The sequence below is a fragment of the Heterocephalus glaber genome, unplaced genomic scaffold, assembly GCF_053883595.1.
Source record: "Heterocephalus glaber isolate CG9 unplaced genomic scaffold, H.glaber_assembly_v1.0 deba00001504, whole genome shotgun sequence".
Classification (NCBI taxonomy): Eukaryota; Metazoa; Chordata; class Mammalia; order Rodentia; family Bathyergidae; genus Heterocephalus; species Heterocephalus glaber.
The window spans coordinates 3,269,810-3,293,182 of NW_028258324.1; the positions used below are offsets into that span (position 1 = coordinate 3,269,810).

Below are 23,373 nucleotides of genomic sequence, written 5' to 3' on the forward strand. Positions count from 1 at the left end.
GAGGTGTTTTATGAGACAAAGCCACAAGGTGAGGTGGGTTCAAGGGGGGACAAAACTATAGTCAACTAGTAAGATTACAAGTACAGTCACTTACAAGTATGGGTAATATTGATTAAATAGGCCTCCAATGGGGAAGCATACAAGGAATGAGCAAGGATTTTTGGTAAGGGTTGGGTGACATCTTGGTCTCCTACCTAGGTGATTGATACGTGTTTAGAATATCATCAACTTTTTTGTGGTGGTGGTAGGGGATCGAACTCGGGTCCTTGGCGCTTGCGTAGCAGGTGGCGAAACCACTGAGCTAAATCCCCGGCCCACAGTGAGTCTCTTGATTGTCCTCCATGTTGGTTCCTGGAAGGCCGGCCCTGTCTAACTGCCTACAAGATATCTAATTAATTTACCTATTCTACAATAGTAGCGCACACTTGTGATCCACTGGAGGCTGAGGCAGGATCATTTTGAGCCCAAGGCTAAGGCCACCCTGGGCTACATAGTGAGTTGAAGGCCAGCCTGAACTACATAGAAGGACGCTGTCTGAAAGATACAAAAGAAAAAAAAAAAAGAAAACAAGATCACAAAAGAGACTAGAACTGAAAATCTGGCTTACAAGAAGCATAGGGATCCGGATTTGTTTTGTTTTGTGACAGGGCCTCACTAAGTAGTTCAGGCTGGCCTCAAACTCACAGCAATCCTCCTGCTTCAGCCTTCCAAGTATGGGGGTTACAGGTGTGTGCCACAGTGCCTGGCCAACAGATAGTGATTCTTGGTCTCTAATGGTTCCTTTACTTTCAGAAGGTTAGACTCAAGAGAGGGAGCCACAATGAGGGGGCAAGCAATAACAAAGTGGCATCATATTAATTAGAAGATAAACCCTAAATGTTTTGAGTCAAAAAGCTAAATTGGCCAGCAGTATTGGTATACACCTGTAATCCCAGCTACTTGGGACGCTGAAGCAGGAGAATTGAAAGTTTGAGCCCATCTGGAGAACTCAGCAAGACACTGTCGCAAAATGAAAAGGGTTGGGAATGTAGCTTAATAGTAGAGTGTGCCATGCACAAGGCCCTGAGTTTGAGCCCAGGGGACCTCTCCCCCTTCGAAAAAAAGTCAGCATTCTTGAAAATAAGTATGAGTAGCCTTTCCAGAATCATTCATTTTCCTGGTAGGTAATGATCAGGGGATGAAAATTAGCAATTGAGAAGGGAACCAGAAGAATATTCTATCATATAGGGAGGCCCTAACTCACAGCACTTACCAGGAAAAGAGCCAGAAAACCCACCACATGGACATGCTGTCTTGTGTTCATCTATTTGGTACCTTCATGGAAAAAGGTCATGAAATCTTTTGTCAGTCACAGTCTTCCTGTTCATCCAGAAGTCTCACTGTAGGGGCCAGGGATTTATAGCTCAGTGGTTCTGCCGCCTGCCTTGCAAGCGCAAGGTCCAGAGTTGGATCCCCAGTACCAAAAAAACAAAACAGAAGTCTCACTGTAGCCATCTGACTCCTTCAGCCAAAGGACACCAAAGTCCAGAGTAATAAAATACCAACACATTACATCCTACTTTACTTTGAGCTGAAGTAAGCCAATAAAATGGAGATAGTATTTTCACTGATACATATGAGTTCTTTTGAAAAATATGGGCATTAGAAAGTAAAAAGGAGTAGCCATAATCAAAATCAGAAAATGTCCCTTTTGGAAAATAGAGAACTCTATTCGCTTCTCAGCCTTTTGGCTAAGATCAAGTGGAAAATAGAGAACTCTATACATCAAAATAAATTCCATATAAATTGATATATTTGTAAAAATTTTATTCACTTTTATTAAAACAGAGCATAATGGGCCAGGGATTTAGCTCAGTGGTTCTGCTGCCTGCCTTGTAAGCGCAAGGTCCCGAGTTCAATCCCTGATACAAAAAAATAAAACAGAGCATACTAACAGAGTGTTATCTCTTTTTGGGGGGGGGGGGTACCGGGGATTGAACTCAGGACCTTGCGCTTGTGAGGCAGGTGGCAGAACCACTGAGCTAAATCCTTGGCCCCAGAGTGTTATCTTTTAATCAAGGTTACAATAAACTGTCACTATCTAATAAACCATATTCATTTGCCTTTTCTTTTGGTTGAATGGTTGTCTGTTAGGTAGTACACAATTATTTATTTCCATTTATTTGTACATTGCCTTGTGATTTCAATGAAATTTCTTAGCTTTTATTTAATGAATAATTTCTTCAGTTGGAAAACTTTTCATATCAAAATACTTCCTGCAAATTAATGCATTTTTCTAAGTTGTCTTCTTAACCTCGTTGCCTTAAAATGTAGTAAGATTGCCAGGCATGGTGTCGCACCCCTGTAATCCCAGTACTTGGATGGCTGAAGCAGGAGGATTGTTACAAGTTTGAGGCCAGCCTGGGCTACATAGTGAGTTCAAGGCCAGCCTGAACTACATAGTGAGACCCTGTGTCCAAAAAAAAACACCCCAAAATAAATAAGTAATAAAATGAAGTAAGATTCTTTGAAATTTAAATATTACATCAGTGGTTCTAAAATGTAAGCAAAAGCCTATAAGAAAGAAATCTTTTTCCCTTCCCTCATACTTTGCAGCAGCCATATGAATAACTCATATGAACATCTCATATGCTCCCAGACACATTTTATGAGTAGATTCACACAGCCAGTGAAGATTAGAAAGAGTGTCACTAAAAGAAAGGGAAGAGGGTTGAGATGTTTCCTGTTATACAGGGAGGCTACCAGATCTTTCCTTATTCTCTCAACAGGACAGCAGAATATAGAGTAAAAGGAAAATCATTAGCCATCAGTAGAAATAACTTGCTTTTATCAGGATCTGATCTTAGCTGAGTGCGATGCTGCACATCTGGAATCCCAGCACTTGTAAGGCTGAGGCAGGAGACTCTCAAATTTGAGGCCAGCCTGGAGTACATAGCAAGAACTTGTCTCAAAAAAAATTTTATTTTATCTCATCTCAATTGAGCCCTTGTCAAATTACTACAAGGAAACATATTTTTACAAATTTGTTGTTGTTGTTGTTCTTACAAATTTTTTTTGGTACCAGGAATCAAACTCAGGACCTTGCGCTTGCCAGGCAAGCATGGTGTCACTGAGCTACATCTCTGGCCTTCTTTTTTTTTTTTTTTAACAAATTTTAACTGGAAAACATATCTAGCATATGGATATGGATTTTTTATGGATATGGATTTTTAAATGACATTTTACAAGAAAGCTAAAAAAAACCTAATGTTGCCAGATGTGGTAATACACACCTGTAATCCCAGTGCTAAGGAGGCTGAGGCAGGAGGATTGCAAGTTCAAGCCCAGCCTGAGCAACCTACCAACCTAGGAGACCTTGTCTGAAATTTTTAAAAAAGGGCTGAGGATATAGCCCTGGGTTCAGTCCCCAGCAGTGCTAATGAACTTTTTAGAGCTTTCAATGATACAGAACAGCCTCCTGCAGCATGTGTGCTGTAGGGGAAGTAGGGAGAGGATGAACTTTGTAGGAAATAAGCTCGATACAAGATCCCAAACATGTTTCCTTGGACAGTTTGTGAGATAAATGCCTTCTGCACATTCAATCCAGAATCTCGCTCTTTGCTTGCCTTTCTCATCCTTTGTTTTTGTGAGAGTCAGTAATGTCCACTGCTGCTAAGAAACTTTGCTAGTAGGGGCCAGGGATTTAGCTCAGTGGTTTCGCCACCTGCTGCACAAGTGCAAGGACCCGAGTTCAATCCCCAGTACCAAAACAAAAAAACAAAAAAAACAGAAACTTTGCTATTAGGCCAGGGATTTAGCTCAGTGGTTCCACCGCTTACCTTGCAAGCACAAGGACCCGAGTTCGATCCCTGGTACAAAAAAAAAAAAACAAAAAACTTTGCTATTTAGGAACTCTTCTAGAGAAGGATAATTACATTTGCTGTAATTTTCTTTTTTTTTTTTTCTTGTTTGGTACTGGGAATCGAACCCAGGGCTTTGCGCTTGCCAGGCAGGCACTGGACCACTGAGCTACATCCCCAGCCCTGCTGTATACTTCAGATACCTACATGGAGGACTGAAAAATATTTCACTAATTGAGTTCGAGTAGGGATCTAATACATAAATAAGTACAGCCTCTCTTTGTACTTAATTGACACACAGAATTAGACTGGTTGAGAAAATCTTTCTAAAATATTCTTCCTCTCTTTAAATAAAGTTGAATGTTTTATTATTAAATTGTTTCTTACTTTGCTGTAAAGCTGTTGCTTCACTGTATAAAAATAACACTATGAAGCCATGCTTGGTGCATGCCTATAATCTTAATACTCTGGCAGGCTGAGGCAGGAGGATGGAGCTCAGCCTGGGCAATTTAGTAAGATCTTGTCTTAAAATTAACAACAACAACAAAAAGAGGCAGGTATGTATGCAGCTCAGTACAGATTTCAGCCTCTAGTATTGCAAAAAAAAAAAATCACTATCATATATACCATATTCTTCATTTAACGCTGTATATAACATGAAAAAAACTTTTTTCTTAGTTATTTCCAATAGGAAGATCATTGTTTTATCCCAAATTGAGTGGTACATGTAAGCATATTATAACATATAAGGCTTGAGATAACAGTGTTATCCTTACAGATCCTTATACATCTTGCTTTTTTGTTTTGTTTTTGAGATACAGTCCTGCTGTGTTGCTCCTGGATTCAAGCCACCCTTCTGTGGGAGCCTGACAAAGGCTGAGACTACATATATTATGTATACCACGTCTGGCTTTTTTTTTTTTTTTTTTTGGTACTGGGGATCGAACTCAGGACCTTGCACTTTTGAGCAGGTAGCGGCACCACTGAGCTAAATCCCTGGCCCTCTTTCAGCTTTTTTTTTAACCCCTCAGATCTGGGAATTGAACCTAAGGCTTTCCATGAGGCAAAATCTTACTAAGTTGCTAGCTGTTTTATAACTAGTTTTTACAGTGGACAGTTTTGCCAGATGTGGTACAGCACACCTGTAATCCCAGCACTCAGGATTAAATAAACAAACATTTTATTTTTTTGAGACAGGGTCTTGCTATGTAGTTCAGGCTGGCCTCAAACTTGTGATCCTCCTGCCTCAGCTTCCCAAGTTTTAGGGTTACAGGTGTGTGTCACCATACCCTGCTACAATAATTTTTTGAGTTCTGATATCATAACTAGCATCTAGTGTCTAGCCCCAAAAGAGGATATTGTGGAAAATGGGCATGTTGTATTTGTAATTATTAGGAAATTAAAGGAGTATTTTCTTCCAGTAGCAGTGGTACAGATACTTCTTTTTTCATTACTATTGTTAAAATTGCTACTTTAAGTATTCTGTTTAGATGTGGTTTTTTATATAATGGAGTACTACTCTCCCATAAAGAAGGACAAGCTTGAGGCATTTCTAGCTAAATGGATGCACCTTGAGTCCATACTCTTGGCTTTTTTTTTTTTCTGGTACTGGGGATAGAACTCAGGACCTTGCCCTTGCAAGGCAGGCACAATGCCACTGAGCTAAATTCCTGGCCCCATCGAGTCCCTCCTCTTAAGTGAGATAAATCGGACACACATGATTAAATACCACATTGTTTCTCTGGTGTGAGAAACTGAAAATGGAAATAAGTACCAAAATGTATAATAGATATAATTGGGAAATGGGAAGAAAATGTTCAAATGAGAAGGGGAACATGGGAGGGAGGTGGGGGAAAGGAAAGAAGGGCAAGAAAAAAATAGAAGGAAAAAATAGAAAAAATCTTCTGAAAATAAGGAGAAGGGGCCGGGGATTTAGCTCAGTGGTTTTGTCGCCTGCTATGCAAGCTCAAGGACCCGAGTTCAATCCCCAGTACCAAAAAATAATAATAATAATAAGGAAGGGAAGAGGGGTAGAAGGGAAGAGAGGGAAATGGGAAAAAAAAGAGTTAAAATACATCATGTATCCAGGCGTGGTGGTGCACACCTGTAATCCCAGCACTTGAGAGGCTGAGGCAAGAGAATCACTGTGAGTTTGAGACCAGCCTGGCTACATCATGAGACCCTGTCTCAAAAAAAATATTATTTACCACTAATTTATGATAATGATCTTAAACTGAGTTGCTTCGAGTAGTTTATTTAGAAGTTCACTTTGATCTTAAATTTTACTGAATTCTTGTATGGTCGTTTATGTAGAAAGTGCCTGCCCTGAGTCACCAGGCACTAGTGAGAACCGTGCAGGGAGCTAGAGCTGAGGCTGCATGCAAACTACAGGCTGCAGCCCTATTATCTGCTCACTGCTTGCAGCACTATGTTTGTAGGGGTGCTGTGGTCACCAGGAAAAATTTTTTAAATTAAAAAAGGGGATGCTGGAGATGTAGATTCAATCCTCTATACAAACAAAACAAAAAACAAGCATGATGGTGCACACCTGTAATCCCAGCACTTGGGACTAAGTCCAAGACTCAAGTCTACAGATCTTGACATGACCCACAGACCCTCTGGCCCACTGTGGCATCCTTCCCCCTAGGCCCTGTCTGCTCAGCATCCTTTAGACTTGCTGAGCTCATGCCTCCTCTCTGTGGATGTGTTTTTTTCTTCTGTTGGTAATATTCTTTCCCCAGGGTTAATGATAATTGAGCTAAATATCAGCTCCTTAGGGAAGTCTTACCTCACCCTTGAGATTGACTAGCCTCAAGCTTGGTATACTTTTCTTTTAGAGCACTTATTACATCCATAAATAGTTATTTGTATAATTACTCATTGATTGCCTATTTTCCCTAATAAGACTAATTTCAAGAGAGCTATAACTTTCTTAAAGTCATGTGGTAGCACGTGCCTGTAATCTCAGCACTCAGGAGGCTGACACAGGAGGATTGCCGTGAGTTTGAAGCCAGCCTGGAATACATAGTGAAACCCTGTCTCAAAAAACAAAAGCAGGGCTGGGGATTTAGCTCAGTGGTTCTGCTGCCTGCCTGGAAAGTGCAAGGACATGAGTTTGATCCCAAGTACAAAAGAAAAAAAGCAAGGGGCCTCGGATTTATCTCAGTGGTGCCACCACCTACCTTGCAAGCACAAAATCCCAAGTTCGATCCTGGGTACAAAAACAAGAGGCCAGGGATTTCGCTCACCAGCACATACCTTCCTTGCAAGTGCAAGGTTCTGAGTTTGATCTCCAGTACCAAAAAAAGAGATACTTGTTAATTATTTGTTGAATAAATGCAAGAGCATCTTTACACAACCTATAGTCTAGTAAGAGGACAGCAATAATTGCAACACAACATTTTTTGGTTTTGGGGGGATTTTGGTACGAGGATCGAACTCAGGACCTTGTGCTTGCTAGGCAGGCACTTTGCCACTGAGCTACATCCCAGCCCGACAATGTATTATTAAATGTGTGTGTGAGACCAAGCCATTAGGGTCCAAGTGTAAATAGAGAATAACTGGAGAGTGACACATGATGCTAGAGGATGGTGCCACCAGCAGAGAGGAGGAGTACCCCTGCCAGGTAGGAGAGGGAGTTTCCCAAGGAGGTGACTATTGAGAGCAGAAAGCATAGGAATTAGCTGGACTAAGGTGGTGGCTGGGGGAGGAAGGAAGCATGACAGGAATAAAAGTAGTATTCCAAGCAGAGGGGTCCACATGCACAAAAGACAGTATGACACACAAAGCCCAGAGATGAGAAGTGGGGAATAAGTAAGCCTGGGGCTTTTTTTTTTTTTTTTGGTACTGGGGATCGAAGTCGGGTCCTTAGTTTGCGAGGCAGGTGGTGGAACCACTGAGCTAAATCCCCAGCCCAAGCCTGGGGCTATTAGTCAGTTTAAAGATCTGGACACCACTGGGGCTGGTGGCATACATCTATAATTCTAGCACTCAGGCTGAAGCAGGAGGATCCCAAGTTCAAGTCCCACCTGGGTAATTTATCATGACCCCATCAGAAAAAATAAAAAGGGTTAGGGATGTAGCCTAGTGTGAAGGCCCTGGGTTCAATTCCCAGTAAGAAAAAAAAAATTTGAACTTTGTTCAGTGGCCAGTGGGATGCCATTGAACCAGTGAAAGTTAGGGACTAGGATGATATCCACATTCCGGAAAGATCACTCTGATGACAGACCCACCCAGGAAGGCTAAGGAGGGGCTTGGTCCTGTCCTCTGATCAGAGAGGCACATTCTCACGGTCCCTAATAGGTGCTACTGTTGGCCAGGTTCTTTTCAGGGAGGGAAAGAAAAAGAAGCTGTGAAAAAGCCACTCTGGTTGGGGAGAACAGAGTCCTGGGTGCTAGGAGAGAAGGTTCAGGGGGTCCATACCAGTGTCTAGCTCCTCTCTTTCCACCCTTGTGGTCTGGGCAGGGGGACACACCACAGTCCTCATGAGGTGAATGGTTGTTGTTCTGTATTTAGTGCAAGAGACTGCACGGGTCCAGAGCGACCTGAGGTTTGAGGCAATACAAGAAAAAGGCAATGCAGAGCAGGCCATCCTTGAGATGCAGAAGAAATTTGAAGCTGTAAGTATAAATTCCAACTTTTTTGCTTAAATTTATTTTTAGCTTTGTAATTAAGATCCAGAAATCAGCTAAGAGTTACACATTCTCAGCCAAGACCAGAGGCTAGCACAGGCCCCTTGAGAATGAGTCAGGGTACAGGCCAGCCTCCCTCCAGGGTTCCCCAGCAGGACATGGCCCCAGTGCTTTCCCCAGAGGATAGCTGTGTTTAGCCTGAGAGGTGTCCAATGGTTCCACTCATATTTTTTTGTGCCTTTTGACTTGCACTGACCATTTTCTGCTTTCTCACTGCTTCTCCATAGAGACAAACAGAGTTTATAGAAATGAAGTCCAGCCTGAAGCACCTTGAGGTTTTAGTTGCCCAGCAGAATAAGGACTTCCAGCAGCTATGTGAGCATCTAGGCCAGCTGCACATGCCTGATGTCCTCGAAGAGCTAAAGAGATTGATCTCGGCACCTCAGGTACCTAGGCACGTGAAAGACAGTGCTTCTCAGACCTCACCATCTCTAGCCCAGAGCCTCAGTTTCATCAAGCAGAGTAAACTCACCTGTGAGGAGCCAGTTGCATGGCAGATCCAGGCCGCCCCTGCTGCAGGGAACTGCAGTGCAGGCTTCCTGAGGCCTGGGGAGTTTGGTGTCTGGGGTAAGCAAGCAAAGAGTGATTCTCTCCAAGAAAAGGCTGCACTGCCAGCAGTTGAGCCTTGTAAAGGAAATGAGCAAGTTAAGGACAAGGAAATGCAGACCAACTGCCAGGATTTAGCTGTCACTAAAACAAGTCCTAAGAACCATGGCTCCAGCATCCCAGACCACAAGGCATGTGCTGATAGAGACCTTGTTTCCCAAGGAGGCTCACAGCTTATATCCCTGGACTTAAACGACGTTACAAACAGCATTCAGAATGTCTGCCCAGAATATCAGGCCCAAAGTATATTTTTTTGTGACCCATGTCAACAGTTGGTGACTGAACAGAAAGGCAAGACTGTAGAAAGAGGGAGGAAAAGCAAGAAGCAGCAGCCCAGGAAGGCCCACAGGGGCAGGGTCCCTGCTAGGAAGCGAGAACAAACCCCGAGCAAGACCCGTGCTTTTAACCCCAAATACCAGAGTACCCTGTCTCCAGTTTCTGGCCCAGGAAGACCCCCCACAGGGCAGCAAGAGCTCCTTGCTCAGGCCCTGTGTTTGCAGGGTCCCAGAAGCTCCCCAAAATCAGTCTGTCCTGCTCTAGGAAGAAGAGTCAAGCCCAGCAAGACTGCAAGGGCAGTGAGAGGGGGTGCCTTACAATTCACCACGTGTTCTTCCAAAGGAAACAGGCTCCTCCCAAAGGAAAGCAGTTTCCAGAGGGACCACCAGATGAGCTGGTTCAGCGACCTCAACCTGGAAAATTCAGAGCCTGCCCAGTGTAAGGAGGCAGGGAAGAATTTACTGTATCACCTGGGTTTTGATAGCAGCGATGATGACTTTTGAGCAGCCAACAGTGACTTCAGTTGCTGATTTATGGATCTCAGCTAGATAGACAAATTACAGAACACTTGAACTGGCTCACAGAAAAAAGTCCTTGAAGCCTGCTTGGGGACCCTCATGGTCAGAGGCCCTGCAGGTTATGGTCAGTGGGAATTCAGTTCTGCTGCCCAGGTGAAGGGCATGAGGGACAAGTTCATCCTTGTTTCTTAGAAGGAAATGTGTGGAGATGATGGGGAGGAGACATGGGGCTGCAGCCTGGCAGTGGGCACCATAGCACGACTGTCCTGGGTGAAAGGGCACCCAGCCCCATTCCATATCATTTTTATCTTTGTCCAATTACAGTGCCAGGGAGTGTGCATGTTTCTATCAGAGGACATATTACAGGTCACACCAAGTCAGTTTTCTTGTGAACGGAGGAGGATCAAAACTGTCAACGAAAGACAAATAGCACATACAACTAATTGTCCAGAGCGTCGCTATTTCTATTGACACAGGAGTCAGTTTTTTTCCTGGCTGTTTTTTCCTGTTTTATTCTTCAACCACTCTTAAACTTAGTGACAGTGTCAGCAGACCCATTGTTACTGATGTAAAGCAGTAGGCTTGAGACTTTGGGTTTGCATTTCTATATTCCTAAAGTTGTTGAATTTTTGCAACATGTGTTTCTTTTGTAATTAAAAAATAAATAGGGCCAGGGATTTAGCTCAGTGGTTCCGCCACCTGCCTCGAAAGCACAAGGTCCTGAGTTCAATCCCCAGTACCAAAAAAAATTAATAAAAAATAAAAAATACATATAAAACCTTGAAAGCATTTTCTTTAAGTTTATTGAACTGATCTTCCAATTCAGTTTTTACTTAAGAAATCATATAGATTAGATGTATGCTATCTTTTTATTCTCTAAGTCTCTCAATAATTTTGAATAAACAATATTCCATTCAAACTGGTTTTTCTTTTCCTCTGTTGTATGAAACAAAATCCTCATGGAATGGATGGTTTCCAGAATTTTCCCATTCCCAAGCCAGTGCAGTAAGTGACATTAGAGCCAGGCATAGTGGCACATGCCTGTAATCCCAGCACTCAGGAGGCTGAGGCAGTATTGCTGTGCATTGGAGGCGAGCCTGGGTTATCTAGTGAGACCCTGTCTCAAAAAAAAAAAAAAAAAAAAATAACAGACAGGCACTGGGCCTACAGAGTGGACTGTTGTAAAAGCAGTGGTTTTTTACTTCTTATGCTTTATTTCCAGGGATGTATGTCCCATAAAAGTCTAGAGGAACCTGGCCATGGCAGTGTACATCTCCAATTCCAGTTACATGGGAGGCTGAGGCAGGAGGATCATGAATTCAGTCCTGCCTGGGGAACTTAGCAAGACCCTGTCTCAAAAAATACACCTGGGGGGCTGGGGATTTAGCTCAGTGGTGCCATGCCTGCCTAGCAAGCGCAAGGTCCCAAGTTCGATCCTGGGTTCCACACACAAAAAAAGAAAATATAGGGCTAGGAGTGTAGCTCAGTGTGAAAGCCCTCAGTTCATTTCCTAGTACTGCAAAAAGTAAAAGTTAAAAGGGCTGGGAGCCGGGGGGGGGGGGTATAGCTCAGTGGCTAGCACTTCGCCTGCTTGGCAAGCACAAGGTCTTGAGTTCAATTCCTGGTACCAAAAACAAAAAAACAACTTAAAGGGCTAGGAATGTAGCACAGCAGTAGAGAACTTGCCAATCGTGCACAAGGCCCTGGGTTCAATCTCTTACTGAAATCTTCCTGAAAAAAACAGTCTGCTAGCACTTGGGAGCCGAAGCCAGAGGAATGATGAGTTTGAGAACAGCCTGAACTATGTAGTAAGACATTTTATCCAAAAGCAAAAAAGTTGGGTACGATGGAGCACACTTGTAATCCCAGCACTCTGGGTGGCTGAGGCTGGAGGGCTGTAAATTTGAGCCCAGCCTGGGCAATAAGATTTTATTTCAAAATAAAAAAGGATGGGGATGTAGCTTCCTGTAAAGGCCCTAGGTTCAATCCTTATACGTAAGAAAAAAAAAGTCTGGAGGAATTGAATTTGCCTGCAACACCGGTGGCAGAGGGGCCAGATTCTAACCTAAACCACTCTCACTCTGGGCAGAGCAGCCTCCCCTGGGGCCAAGGAAGTCGGGTATGGGCAGTGCCTCAGACCTCATTGGCCTCTGTTCTGGGGGCCACAGTGCTTTTCCCTCCTCTGTTCTCTGCAGCCTTCGTGGCCTCCCCTGCAGGTTTCCATTGTTTGTGGAAGGAAGAAGCCCAGCCACACCCTGCGTTCCTTCTAACCCATCCTGGACTGAATTGAGAAGTCTGTTGAGCTGTTAGCATGAGGCTCATAGACCAGAGGACCCTGAATCTCTAAATCTAAATCTTTATTACTCTAAATTGAACAGTTTACTATGTAGTCTTTTTTTTTTTTTTTTTAAATAGATCTGTGTATGTTGCCCTAGCTGGTCTAGAATTCATGGGTTTAAACTGTCCTCCTGCCTCAGCCTCCGTAGGAGATCCTACTACTGGCATGTACCTCTGTGTCCAACTCATCATATGTAGTCATTCATATTTAAAGTTGACACCCTGCGGGGAGAACGCCATCCATATTTATTTATTTTTTGGTACCAGGGATCGAACTCAGGACCTTGTGCTTTTGAGGCAGGTGGCAGCACCAGTGAGCTAAATCCCCAGCCTCCATCTGTATTTATAACCATGACTTTCTTCATGAACAGTCAAGAATACTTTAAAATGCCAAAGAAGGACCTCTGGGTCTTGATTCTGTTGAGTTATAACATCCTGTGTATGAAGTCAAAGTTCCATGAGTCAGGCATTTACAGAATGAGAGATAAACTCTCTCCTAACAAGGTGAGGTTCATTAAAATTACACTGCCTGTCTCCAGTGATCATCAGGAAAGGATATTGTTTCTTATTTTATCCCTAAGGCTTTTACACCCCTTATTTAACACCATGCTCCTGTGGTGTCTTGGCCTTTGCAGATGCTCCTGGAGCTGTATGTGGCTGCACAGGGCAACGTGTGTGTGTGTTTGGGGTGGCTCCTCTCCCCCGCACCACTTCAGCCCAAGGGTGGGAGTGAGGGTGATTATCTGGCTGTTCAGGGTCATTCACCTACAGAAAGGCCTTTCTCAGGCTGGGGATGTAGCTCAATGGCCCTGCACCTGCCTGGCAAGTGCAAGATCCTGAGTTTGATCCCCAGTACTGAGAAAGAAAAAAAAAGGCCTTTCCTCACTCCCTAGTCATACTTGCCACCCACTTCCTTACCTTGTTTTAATTCTCACACAGCCCTCCCTGTGAAATTATGTACTCATTTGTGTACCTGTACTTCACTTGCCCTGCCCAGAGATACAAACTTTAGACACAAGGGTGGCATGTGCCCTGTCTGCCCTGTCCTTGCTGTGACCTCAGGGTGAAGAAAAGTGAGAGGGTCTGACATTAGTGACTTGTACATACTTGCTAAATCCTTACTGAGGACAGGGGTTGACTCTGTTTTTGAGACAGTCTCAAAATGTAGCCCCCCGCAAAGTACCCAGGCGGGCTAGGGATTTAGCTCAGTGGTGATGTGCCTGCCTCATAAGCGAAAGGTCCTGAGTTCGATCCCCAGTACAGGGGGAAAAAAAGTAACCCAGGGTGGCCTCAAACTCAGCCTGCCGAGGGGCCATGCCTGGCTTTTTTTTTTTTTGTAGTATTGGGGATTGAGCCCAGGGCTTTTGCACTATACTACAACCTCACCCATTTATCTCTTTATATATACAAAGTCCACCCAAAAAATGTAAATACACTGCAGGAAAAACTTGTATAAATATTTTAATACTAAATTTATTGAGACACCATGAGATTAATAGAAATTACCTTTGGCCTCTACAATTTTAAGAGGTACTCAAAGTAGTGGCCATTAGCTTCCGGGCATTTATTAGTATGGTGAACTGCTGCTTGGGTAACCCTGGTCATTGAGATTGCTGCACATGCACTTTCAGTTTCTTCTCTACAGGCCAGCAGTGTAGCAGGTTTTCCATGACATACAACATCCTCTAGGGTTCCCTGTATGAGGCTAACATCATCTGTTGAAAAAATATACTATTTTTCTTTACCTGAAGTGTGTATGCATTTTTTTTTTTGGCAGACTGTGTATTTATTTGGGATAGGGTCTCACTAAGTTGCTAAGTTGCCCAGACTAGACTCAAATTTGTGATCCTCCTGCCTCAGCCTCCCAAAGTACAGGGATCACAGGCATAAGCCACTGTGCCCAGCTACGGATTACATCCTTATACAACAGGTTCTTGCAGCCCTGTTCTGAAAACAGCCTTTTTACAGTATCCTTTGCAGTTTCTCTCTCATGTATTTGGCCAAAGAAGCTCTAAATGGCTTCTTATGAAGGGTTTCCTGCAGTATGCCCACTAATCTCTCCCTGCCAGTTCCCAGTAACTTTTCTCTCACCCAAGGTGCCCAGAAAGCACCATCCTGTCCTCAAGAAAGATAGTGGATGCCAGGTGTGGTGGCACACACCTGTAATCCCAGTACTCAGGGGGCTGAGGCAGGAGGATTGCCATGAGTTCAAAGCCACCCCGGGCTACATAGTGAGTTCAAGGCCAGCCTAAACTACATAAAAAACAAAACAAACAAACAAATATACAGCTAGAGCCTAAAATACTAATGTTTTCCCAACACTCTCTAAAAAGTAGGGAAGCCACCTCCTGGCCCACCTGCCCCAGTCTCAGGATGAACATGCTTTTTCAATAATCGTTGACTGTCAGTGGGAATCATCTCCAAAGTCTCCCTTGCTTGCAGGATTCACAGGTAAACACCTGCCATGAGGCATCTTGTGGCTCAGTCAGAGAAGCACCTACCAGAGAGGCACTTGGCCATTTAAAGAGGGAGACGGGCCAGAGTCTGGCCCCTTTTGCAAATCTTCATCAATCTCCAGCCCCTAGATTATCTGTCTCCTCCTTCCTGATCCACAAACCCCTCTGGCACCTCCTGTGGGATGGAAAGGGGAGGGTACAGGAGAAGGGCAAGGACCGGGGCAGGTGGGCCCGCATGGAAGCAGCCTGAGACCAGAGAGAAGGGCAGCTGGGGAGCCCAGGGTGCGGACCATCCTGCAGGGGCACAGGGCTAACAGAAGCGCCCCAGTGCTACCCTGGCAAAGCCCTGAGTCTGGATCCAGATGCCCATGGCCAGAATAGGCAGCCACACTCCAAGTGTGGCAACACTGCCCTCAGGACAGGCAAGGGCAAGATCATGGTTTCCAACTCCTGGCCTTTTTTTCTCCCAGTATTAGGAATCCAATCCAGGGGGTGTTATACCACTGAGCTACATCCCCAACCCTTTTATTATTTTCAGACAAGGTCTCACTAAATTACCCTAGCAGGACTCCAACTTGTGATCCTCCTATCTCAGCCCTCCTCATTGTTGGGATTACAGATGTGTGCCACCATGCACAGCCTTTTGAGAAAGGGTCTCCCTGTGTAACCCAGGATGGCCTTGAACTCACAATCTTCCTGCCTCAGCCTCTTGAGTGCTGGTACTACAGATGTGCACCTCTATGCTTGGTCATACCTCTTGAATTATCCCTTAGAAAGAGCTGCTGCTCTGCCCTGTGGACCTTCACTCAGTTATTCATCCCTCTACTTGCTCCTGTCCTTTTCTACTCAGTCTTCCTTCCAGCCCTCCAGCCTTTCCTTCTAGGAGCTTCTCCAGACCACTCCTGCTTTCAGTGCTGCCCCAAAGCCTCCTGGTCTGTTTACACAGCTGGTTTGTAGTGGCTTTGGCATGAATGCTGGTGGGCTATGGCCATGGGACCTGAGAATCTCCTTACAGGGTTGCATAGGCCCAGACTCTCCTATTCCTTGTGCTGTGTGTGAGTTGAATTTGCAGCTTGCAACTATCAGGTTCCAAATCTATTTATTCTTGAATCTGCCTTGTTTCTATTTTGGTTCTGGTTTCCACACTGCAGTTTGATGTTTCCACAGAGACAGTTCAGAGACTGCTGGCTTGCCAAGATGAACTGGGGCGGGGCGGGCGTGGGGAGACCTGAACAGCGTAACACATTGTTTCTCAGACATGACCAGGTCATCTGTTCCAGCTCCCTGCAAACTAAGGAAGCCTTATTAAATGAGATGTTCTGGACTCCTGTCACCCTCTGGAGCTGAATTCCTGGAGAACAACTGCTCCTACCACATTCTGAGTAGACGAACACACATTTTCCCAAGGCATGGATGCAGCAGACAGCAAAGGTGAGGTCTCCTTGGGGCACCTTTGGGAGGCAGAGACATCAGCAGGGAGCTGAGGAGGCCCATGTGCCAACCCTGCCATCTGGAACAGGCATGCTGGAGCCTTGGCTCATCTTGGTGACCAGTGAGGAAAAGTTCTTCATGCAGGGATGCCAGGCTGAATTGCCTGTTTGATAAATCTGAGTTTTCACACAAAGGCTTTGCGAAAATAAGGTTTCCTGTCTCTCTGGCCAGGGAGAGCCCAAACCCCCTTTCCTACCTCATCCTCTCCTGTGCTGGCCCCTCATTACCAAGGGCCACGGTCTATATCCGGAGCAAAAAAGAATCCTCTCAATTCAGTTTTCTAAAGTTAGGGCTCCATTCACAGCAGCCATTTCCTCTGGAAAGTGCTGCGATCCTGACCAGTGGATGAGGTGCTGAGAAACTGCTCTGAGACCCAGAATACCCAGCTCCCTCTTGTCAGAGTCCTTTAAGCCTTCCTGCTGCAGTCCCTGGATACCACTGTTCGCAGAAACTGACAGTCTGGCCTGGACAAGTACTTGGTGAGGGGTGTCCATGGCAAGCTGATGGAGATGAGGATTTCAAAACCAAACCAAACCATGGGCTAGGGATTTAGCTCAGTGGCACTGCACCTGCCTTGAAACCGAAAGGTCCTGAGTTTGATTCCTGATACTAAAAAACCAAAAAAACCCCTTAGGGCCGGGGTACAGCTCAGTAGTATAGCACTTGCCTAGCATGTGTGATGCCCTGGGTTTGATCCCCAGTACCACAAACACAAATCAAAAAAGTCAGGTGTGGTACACGCCGTAATCCCAGCACTCTGGGAGGCTTTGGCAGGAGGATCAAAAGTTTCAGCTCAGCCTGAGTAACTGAGCAACTTCTCAAGACTGTCTCAAAATGAAAATTTAAAAAAGGATTGGAAGACATAGCTTAGAAGTCCCTGAGTTCAAATCCTTGGGTACACAGTTTTCTTTCTTTCTTTTTTTTTTTTTTTACAGAAATGATAATGCCAACTGCAGATGAATTAGAAAATACAAGAAAAATAAACCAGAGCACCTCTTCTTTCCCCCATAATAGTTTCTTACTACCAAGTACTGGGGATTGAACCCAAGGCCTCACAATAAGCTACACTGCTTTTTTTTTTTTGTAGTACTGGGGATCAAACTCAAGACCTTGTGCTTGAGAGGCAGGGGCTGTGCCACTGAGCTAAATCCCTGGCTCTTTTCTTTCACTGTGCAGCAAGGCTAGCCTCGAATTTGTGATCCTCCTGCCTCAGCCTGACCAAGTACTGGAATTACAAGCATGCACACCCAGCTCTTCTAACAGTTTTTTGCTTGTATCCATTTTTAAAAACTTGGAATCAACTGTACTTTTAAAATTAAATACATTTTAATTTTTTTGAAACAGGGTCTCACTACAAGGCCAGTACAGACTGGCCTTGAACTCTTGGCACTCACTCCTCCTGCCTCAGCTTCTTAGCTGCTGGGGTTACAGGTATGTGCCACCACATCCAGGTTTTAAATTTTAAAATAATTTTAGATGTACAGAAAAATTGCAAATATAATGAGCCCATATATACTCTTTACCCAGCTATGCTAATGTTAACTTCTTAACTGCTTATCTGGTAAAACCAGGAAATGAATATCAAATATCAAAACATTAACTCTAGCATTTGGATTTTACTCATTTTTCCATTAATGTGTTTTTTCTGTTCTAGGATGCAGTCCAAGATTCCACATTCCATTCAGTCAAAATGTCTCCCCGGTCCCTACCGGTCTGAGTTTTTGAGTCTGTTTTTCATGACCTTGATGTCTTGAATGTCTCCAATCTGAGCTGGTCTGTCGACTGTGTTTCGGTTATCAAATGGGGACACATGGGGACATGAGTTTTGGTTAGAATACCTCAGATGGCACCCTCATCACATCCTGTCAGGATGACAGCCACATGACATCACTGGTGAAGACTGACTTGCAGGGTTCTCCAAAGTAAGTTTACAAGTTTTCTTTCCTTTAGTCTTCAGGGAAAGAGTCACTACCTCTAGTTGACCCTTAGTGGGTGGTGATGTGTTAAGGGGTGGGAATTAGGCTCCTATTCCTCTGGAAGTGTTCACTGCCCTGCTCGGTGGGCACATGGGTAATCCCAGTGACTCTGGAGGTTGAGGCAGGAGGATACAAAATTTGAGCCCAGAATGGGCAACTTAGTGAGACCCTGTCTCAAAATAAAAAATAGTACCTGGGTATGGTGGTGCACACCTGTCATGCAGCATTTAGGAGGTTGGAGTAGGAGGGTCACTGTGAGTTCAAGGCCAGCCTGAACTACATAGGGAAACCCTGTCTCAAAAAAAAGAAAAAAAAATCAGAAATGAAAAGATCTGGGCATGGAGGTCAGCACGAAGGGCCTGGGTTTAATAGAGAGAGAGAGAGAGAGAGAGAGAGAGAGAGAGAGAGAGAGAGAGAGAAGAGGAAGAGGAGAGAAGAGAGAGGGAGACTCTAGATAGGGTATTAGGAATGTGGCAGTTTGGGTTTTGAGACAGGGTCTCATTCTGTAGCCCAGAGTGGCCTCAGACTTATGGTGACCCTCCTGCCTTAGCCTCCTAAGTACTGGGATTACCGGCATGTGCTACCAAACCTGGCCTGTTTTGGTTTTTATAAATCTTAAATAGAGTGACATTGCCCCATCCAGCCCATCCATTTTTCATCTGAGCAGGGCCAGGAGAGGATAGTGTGAGGATTAAGAACCTTGCCAGGTGTGATAGTACACACCTGTAGTCCCAGCACTGAGGCTGAGGCAGGTGGATCACCAAAAATTTGAGGCTGGTCTTCGCTACAGAGTGGGCTCAAGGCCAACCTGCATTACATAGGAAGACCCTGTCTCAAAAACAAAAATAGAGGGCTGGAGATTTAGCTCAGTGGTTTCGCTGCCTGCTGCGCAAGCACAAGGACCCAAGTTCCATCCCCAGTACCAAAAAAAAAAAAAAATCTTACAACAAAAATAGAAAGTGGGTGTTTCTGTGAGATGCTTCTGGGAGACATCATCAAACCTTGCCCAATAGTTTATTAAATTTCCTGTGAGAACATCATGGTTTTCATATATTTTTCCAATCTGGTTGTGGTGGTGCACAACTGTAATCCCAGCACTCTGGAAAGCTGAAGCAAAAGGATGACAAGTTCAAGCTTAGCCTGGGCAACTAAGCAACTTATCAAGACATTGTTTCAAAACAATTTTTTTTAAAGGGCTGGGGATGTGACTCAGTGCAAAGGCCCCTGTACTAAAATGTCCCCAGTACTAAAAAGTAATTTTTCCATATAATTTCTGGTGATGTCCTTTATTTCCAAGGGTGGGGCTGTTATGCTTCTGCTATGCTGATGTCCCAGGAGTAGTAGCCTGGCCCCTCCTCTATTCTCTGCTGTCTTGACCTGGCAGGGCTACTGCCATGGGAACCACCTGAGGCTGCCAGGCCTGTAATGGGATGAAGTCCAGGTATGAAGGTGGTCAGGAAAACCACGCTTACCTTTCCTCCTCTTTCCCCTCAGCTGGAGCAGTCTGTGTAGGAGCATGTGGCAGGGAGGCCTAGTGGGACCATCCTGTTGGGGGGCAGGGGCCTCTGCAGAGGTCTTAGGGGTGGGAAGGACAGGGGTGTGGACTGAGGCAAGGTGGGGCTGGACATGAGGAGGGCATGGGGACACACAGGGGCAGGGAGCCCTTATGCAAGCAGAGCTGAGAGTTGAGGTAGTGGAAGGCCCAGCCCAGGTCCAGCTTAATTTTAGTTCTGGGCTAGTCTGGGTTGAGTGGTCCTAGGGGTGCACAGAGCTCACCCTGGTTCTGGCTTCTGTACATTTTCAGGGCTCCTGGAGAAGAACACCAAGACACACCAGAGGCGCAACCCACACCTACACCTACCTGGGTGTGGGTAATGGATATATTGAACATCAACCAAAAAACACTTTTAAGATGTCAAAGTAAAAAAAAAAAAATCAATATTAACATTTCAAAGCAACAGAATACAAAGACTGAGCCCTCAGCTGAAAGAAGAACACAAGTAACAAAGTTAAAAAGGTGGTGGTGACCCAGGTTCTGCCAACCCTTGGAAGAGTGTGACCCCTGGTGACCACTGTGGCTGCTTCTGCACAGGCTCCCTGAGGGCAGCCTCCTGCTGTGAAGAACCAAAGCTAAAATCTTCTTTACTCAATTTGTTATTTAAAATAGGTCATTAGGTTGTAGTCCTCTTCCAAGTCCAGAACAGTCTCAATGATACTCTGATCATCAAAAGCATGCTTGAGGCTGCCAGGGTCAGTACCTGAGGCCTTCAGAGGGCTCTCGTCCAGAAGCAGGGCCCACGCTTCCTCCTGGAAGGGTGAATCTTGGCAGTAACCACATACACGGTTCAATTCATTTTCAAATTCTAGTTTTCCAGCCAATTCTTCAATAGTTTGGATGCTTGTATGGTCTTAAAAATAAGAACATTGGGCTCTGTGATTACAGTGAGTAGTTTCTAAAGGCATTTCAGACACAAGTTAAAAATCATGAATGAGCACTCTACAGACTTCACAGAGCTGAGCATTTTTGTCCCAGGACAGAGGCTTGGTGCCTGTGCTGGTGAGGGTGGAGATGATGGGCAAAGGCAGGAATGACTACAGCCCTCCTGGGGCCACTGGAGGGCACTCAGCCCACTGAAGGTGCAGGCTGACAGAGGTTTTGTGGCTTAGGGTGAACTGCTGCCCTCACCAAGCCTTTTTCATCCTTCATAACCTGGCGACCTTTCAGAGTCACAGGTTCTGGTAGCACCCATGGCTCTGGATCCCTCAACTAGGAGCTGGCTGCCCCCAGGGTTCACATAACACAGAGTACAGAACCATGTGTAGAGTGGAAACACGCACATTACTTTGTTAGCCGTAGCCATCTCCGAGCAAGGGACATAGGAGAGCTCTGAGATTCTCAGCCTTCTAACTTCAGATTACCCACTGGAGCTGGACTCCTCCCTCCTCTCTTCCAGTGTCCTGCTTCCTTCAGATCTAACTTCCTTGCTTTCTGGTACGCAATAGAACTAGACATTTATGAAATGAGCTGATTAATGTGTTACTTCACTAGGTCACTAGTTCTATGAAGGCAGGTTCAGGGTTTGATTAATTCACTGCTCTATGCACAGAATCTACTGTGAGCAAAGCAGATGATAAATCAGTGTTTTTTATTTTTCCTCTAAGTCTTCTGCTGACTCTGGGCCTGTATGAAGGACCTATTCTCCCAAGGAGAGTGGCTGGGGCCTCCTCACTCACCAATCATATCAAGTAGATCCTTCGTGACTTCTTGGCTAGAACTGCTGAGTAGTACGTTTGAGTCAACTTTCACATCTCCCTCCGTATCTTTCCTGCAGTCCCCGAGTGAGAAAGGGGGAAAGGTGGGGAATTAGATCCTTTTTCAAGAAAAATATTGTGGAGATCTCAAAAGACAAAAATTAACTGATGACTTTAAATTGTCATTTATGCTGATGAGAGGATAACTGGAAAGTGCTAACATTAGTTAGGAAACATCATCACGACTCATAACACTACAGGTAGCATTACTCCTTATGAATACCAATATAAATACTTCTGTTGAGCCAGTTAAACTGCTTCTTTTATTCCTTGTTTTGGGGGAAGCCATGATAGAGGGCTGAAATTACATCCAACATGGTTGTCCTTGTGCTAAGTCATGGTGCTTGGAACCAGGCAGTTTGAAACTGCATGAGGGAAGAGGTTAAGGGATATTTAACTTAGTGATGGAGAGGTTTCTGGGAAGGAAGGAAAGCAGAGGAGGCAGAGTTAGGAAGTCCCACATAGCCGACTTGGCTGGCTCTCCCCAGTGTGCGGAAAGGAGGATATCAAGGGCTCCAATTCAAGCACAATAGTTAAGATGAAACTAAGATTTTTTTGGGCCAGGGCTTTAGCTCAGTGGTTCTGCTACCTGCCTCAAAAGCGCAAGGACCCGAGTTCGATCCCTGGTACCAAAAAAAAAAAGAAACTAAGATTTTTGTTTCTGCAGCACAAAAACAAAGCTTTAAAAAACAATCAGGGTGGGGATTCAGCTCAGTGGTTCTGGCACCTGCCTCGCAAGCACAAGGTCCCAAGTTCGATCCCCGGTACCAAAAAAACAAACAAAAAAAACCCAATTAGGTTTAACACTCCCCCTGCAAGGTGATTTCAGTGGCTGGTTTGATATCCAGGATTGACAATCCGGCCCTCAAACAAAACAAAACATAACTGTTTCTGGGCTGGACCTTGATGAATGTGTGAACTTCCCAAAGTCTTAGTGTTTCCCAAGAGAGGAGGCAAGAGCACCCTCAACAGTTTTTCAGAAACAAGAATCTCCTTCACCGTGGCTATTACACTATCAAGTCAGTCACCTTAAGCTTTTTCCCCTCCAGTTCTCCCCGTCTCCTGCAGCTCTCCAGATGGAGGGGTGTGCCAGCACATTCTCCTTGCTGCTCAGAGGTTTTCTCGAGGGGCACAGAGTGTGTGGCTTGGCGCTCACTAGGGTGGGGGTAGGCGCACAGGCCGGGCTCTCGCAGCCCCCGCAGAACTGCGCATGCCCGGGCAGGATGCCGGGGGCCCGGCTGGGCTCCTGGGAACGCCTGACCCCTTCCAAGGCCCGGTCAATGGCTGCAGTCAGCTCCTTTCTGCATCTTCTTAGTTTTTCGGACATTTCTCCCTAAAAGTGACCATGTCCTTGTTATGTAGCATATTGGAACCGCACAGAGAAGCGAGAGCACGAGGTCACCAAGGCAGCTGTGAGGTAGCCCCTAAGCGGGTTTGTCAAGATGTCTTGACACTGCCTGCACCTCAAGGGCAGGGGAAAGACCCAGCCCGTATACCCCAGATCCCCCAGTACAGTATGGCCACCCCACCCAGCTCCAGCCGAAGACCCTCTGTGACCCCCCCCACCTCAGCCCCACCCAGCCCCGCTACTCCTCACCGCGGCCACCGCCCAACAGTCACTGAACTGTGGCCCAACGGTCACTGAGGTCACTGAACTGCGTGAAGGTCACTGAACTACGTGAACTACGTCACTGCGCTGCCCCAGGCCACCCTACCCCATGGGGCAGGTCAAAGGTCAGCCAGAGTACACCCCTCCCGCCACCGCCAGGAGGAGATGGCGGGTCTGTAGTCAGGTTCCACAGAAACCCTGAGCCTTGCCTAGGCCCAGTGACGACTGAAGGAGACACACTCAGTAGCTTTGAGAACGACCT

The 23,373-nt window shown here is 45.3% G+C and overlaps 2 protein-coding genes across 14 annotated transcripts in view; one reads left to right on the forward strand and one right to left on the reverse strand.

Annotated features, from left to right (window-relative positions):
* The window catches only part of Iho1 (interactor of HORMAD1 1), a 31,029-nt gene extending 20,180 nt beyond the window's left edge, over nt 1-10,849 (forward strand). For all 13 annotated transcript variants that reach the window (XM_021260868.2, XM_021261085.2, XM_013070045.3 and 10 more), the window contains 2 exons: nt 8,355-8,458; nt 8,758-10,849. In XM_021260868.2, coding sequence (XP_021116527.2) covers nt 8,355-8,458; nt 8,758-9,915 — 1,262 coding nt within the window. In that variant the 3' untranslated portion in view covers nt 9,916-10,849. The remainder of the gene's footprint in view (nt 1-8,354; nt 8,459-8,757) is intronic.
* Nucleotides 4,738-23,057, reverse strand: CUNH3orf62 (chromosome unknown C3orf62 homolog). Its single transcript, XM_021261392.2, has 3 exons — nt 22,531-23,057; nt 21,425-21,516; nt 4,738-20,598 (listed from the first exon to the last, which is right to left on the reverse strand). Exons 1-3 carry the CDS (start codon nt 22,827-22,829, stop codon nt 20,345-20,347), a joined length of 645 nt encoding a protein of 214 aa, XP_021117051.1. The 5' UTR covers nt 22,830-23,057; the 3' UTR covers nt 4,738-20,344.
* Nucleotides 23,058-23,373: the final 316 nt, after the last annotated feature.

Bases quoted from the DNA above. Each gene is read 5' to 3' on its own strand.
- CUNH3orf62 (XM_021261392.2), bottom strand. From the start codon at position 22,829: ATGTCCGAAAAACTAAGAAGATGCAGAAAGGAGCTGACTGCAGCCATT. The intron at 21,517-22,530 runs GTGACTGACTTG...CGGGGACTGCAG, and splicing joins TGGAGGGGAAAAAGCTTAAG to GAAAGATACGGAGGGAGATG. The intron at 20,599-21,424 runs GTGAGTGAGGAG...CTTATTTTTAAG, and splicing joins GGATCTACTTGATATGATTG to ACCATACAAGCATCCAAACT.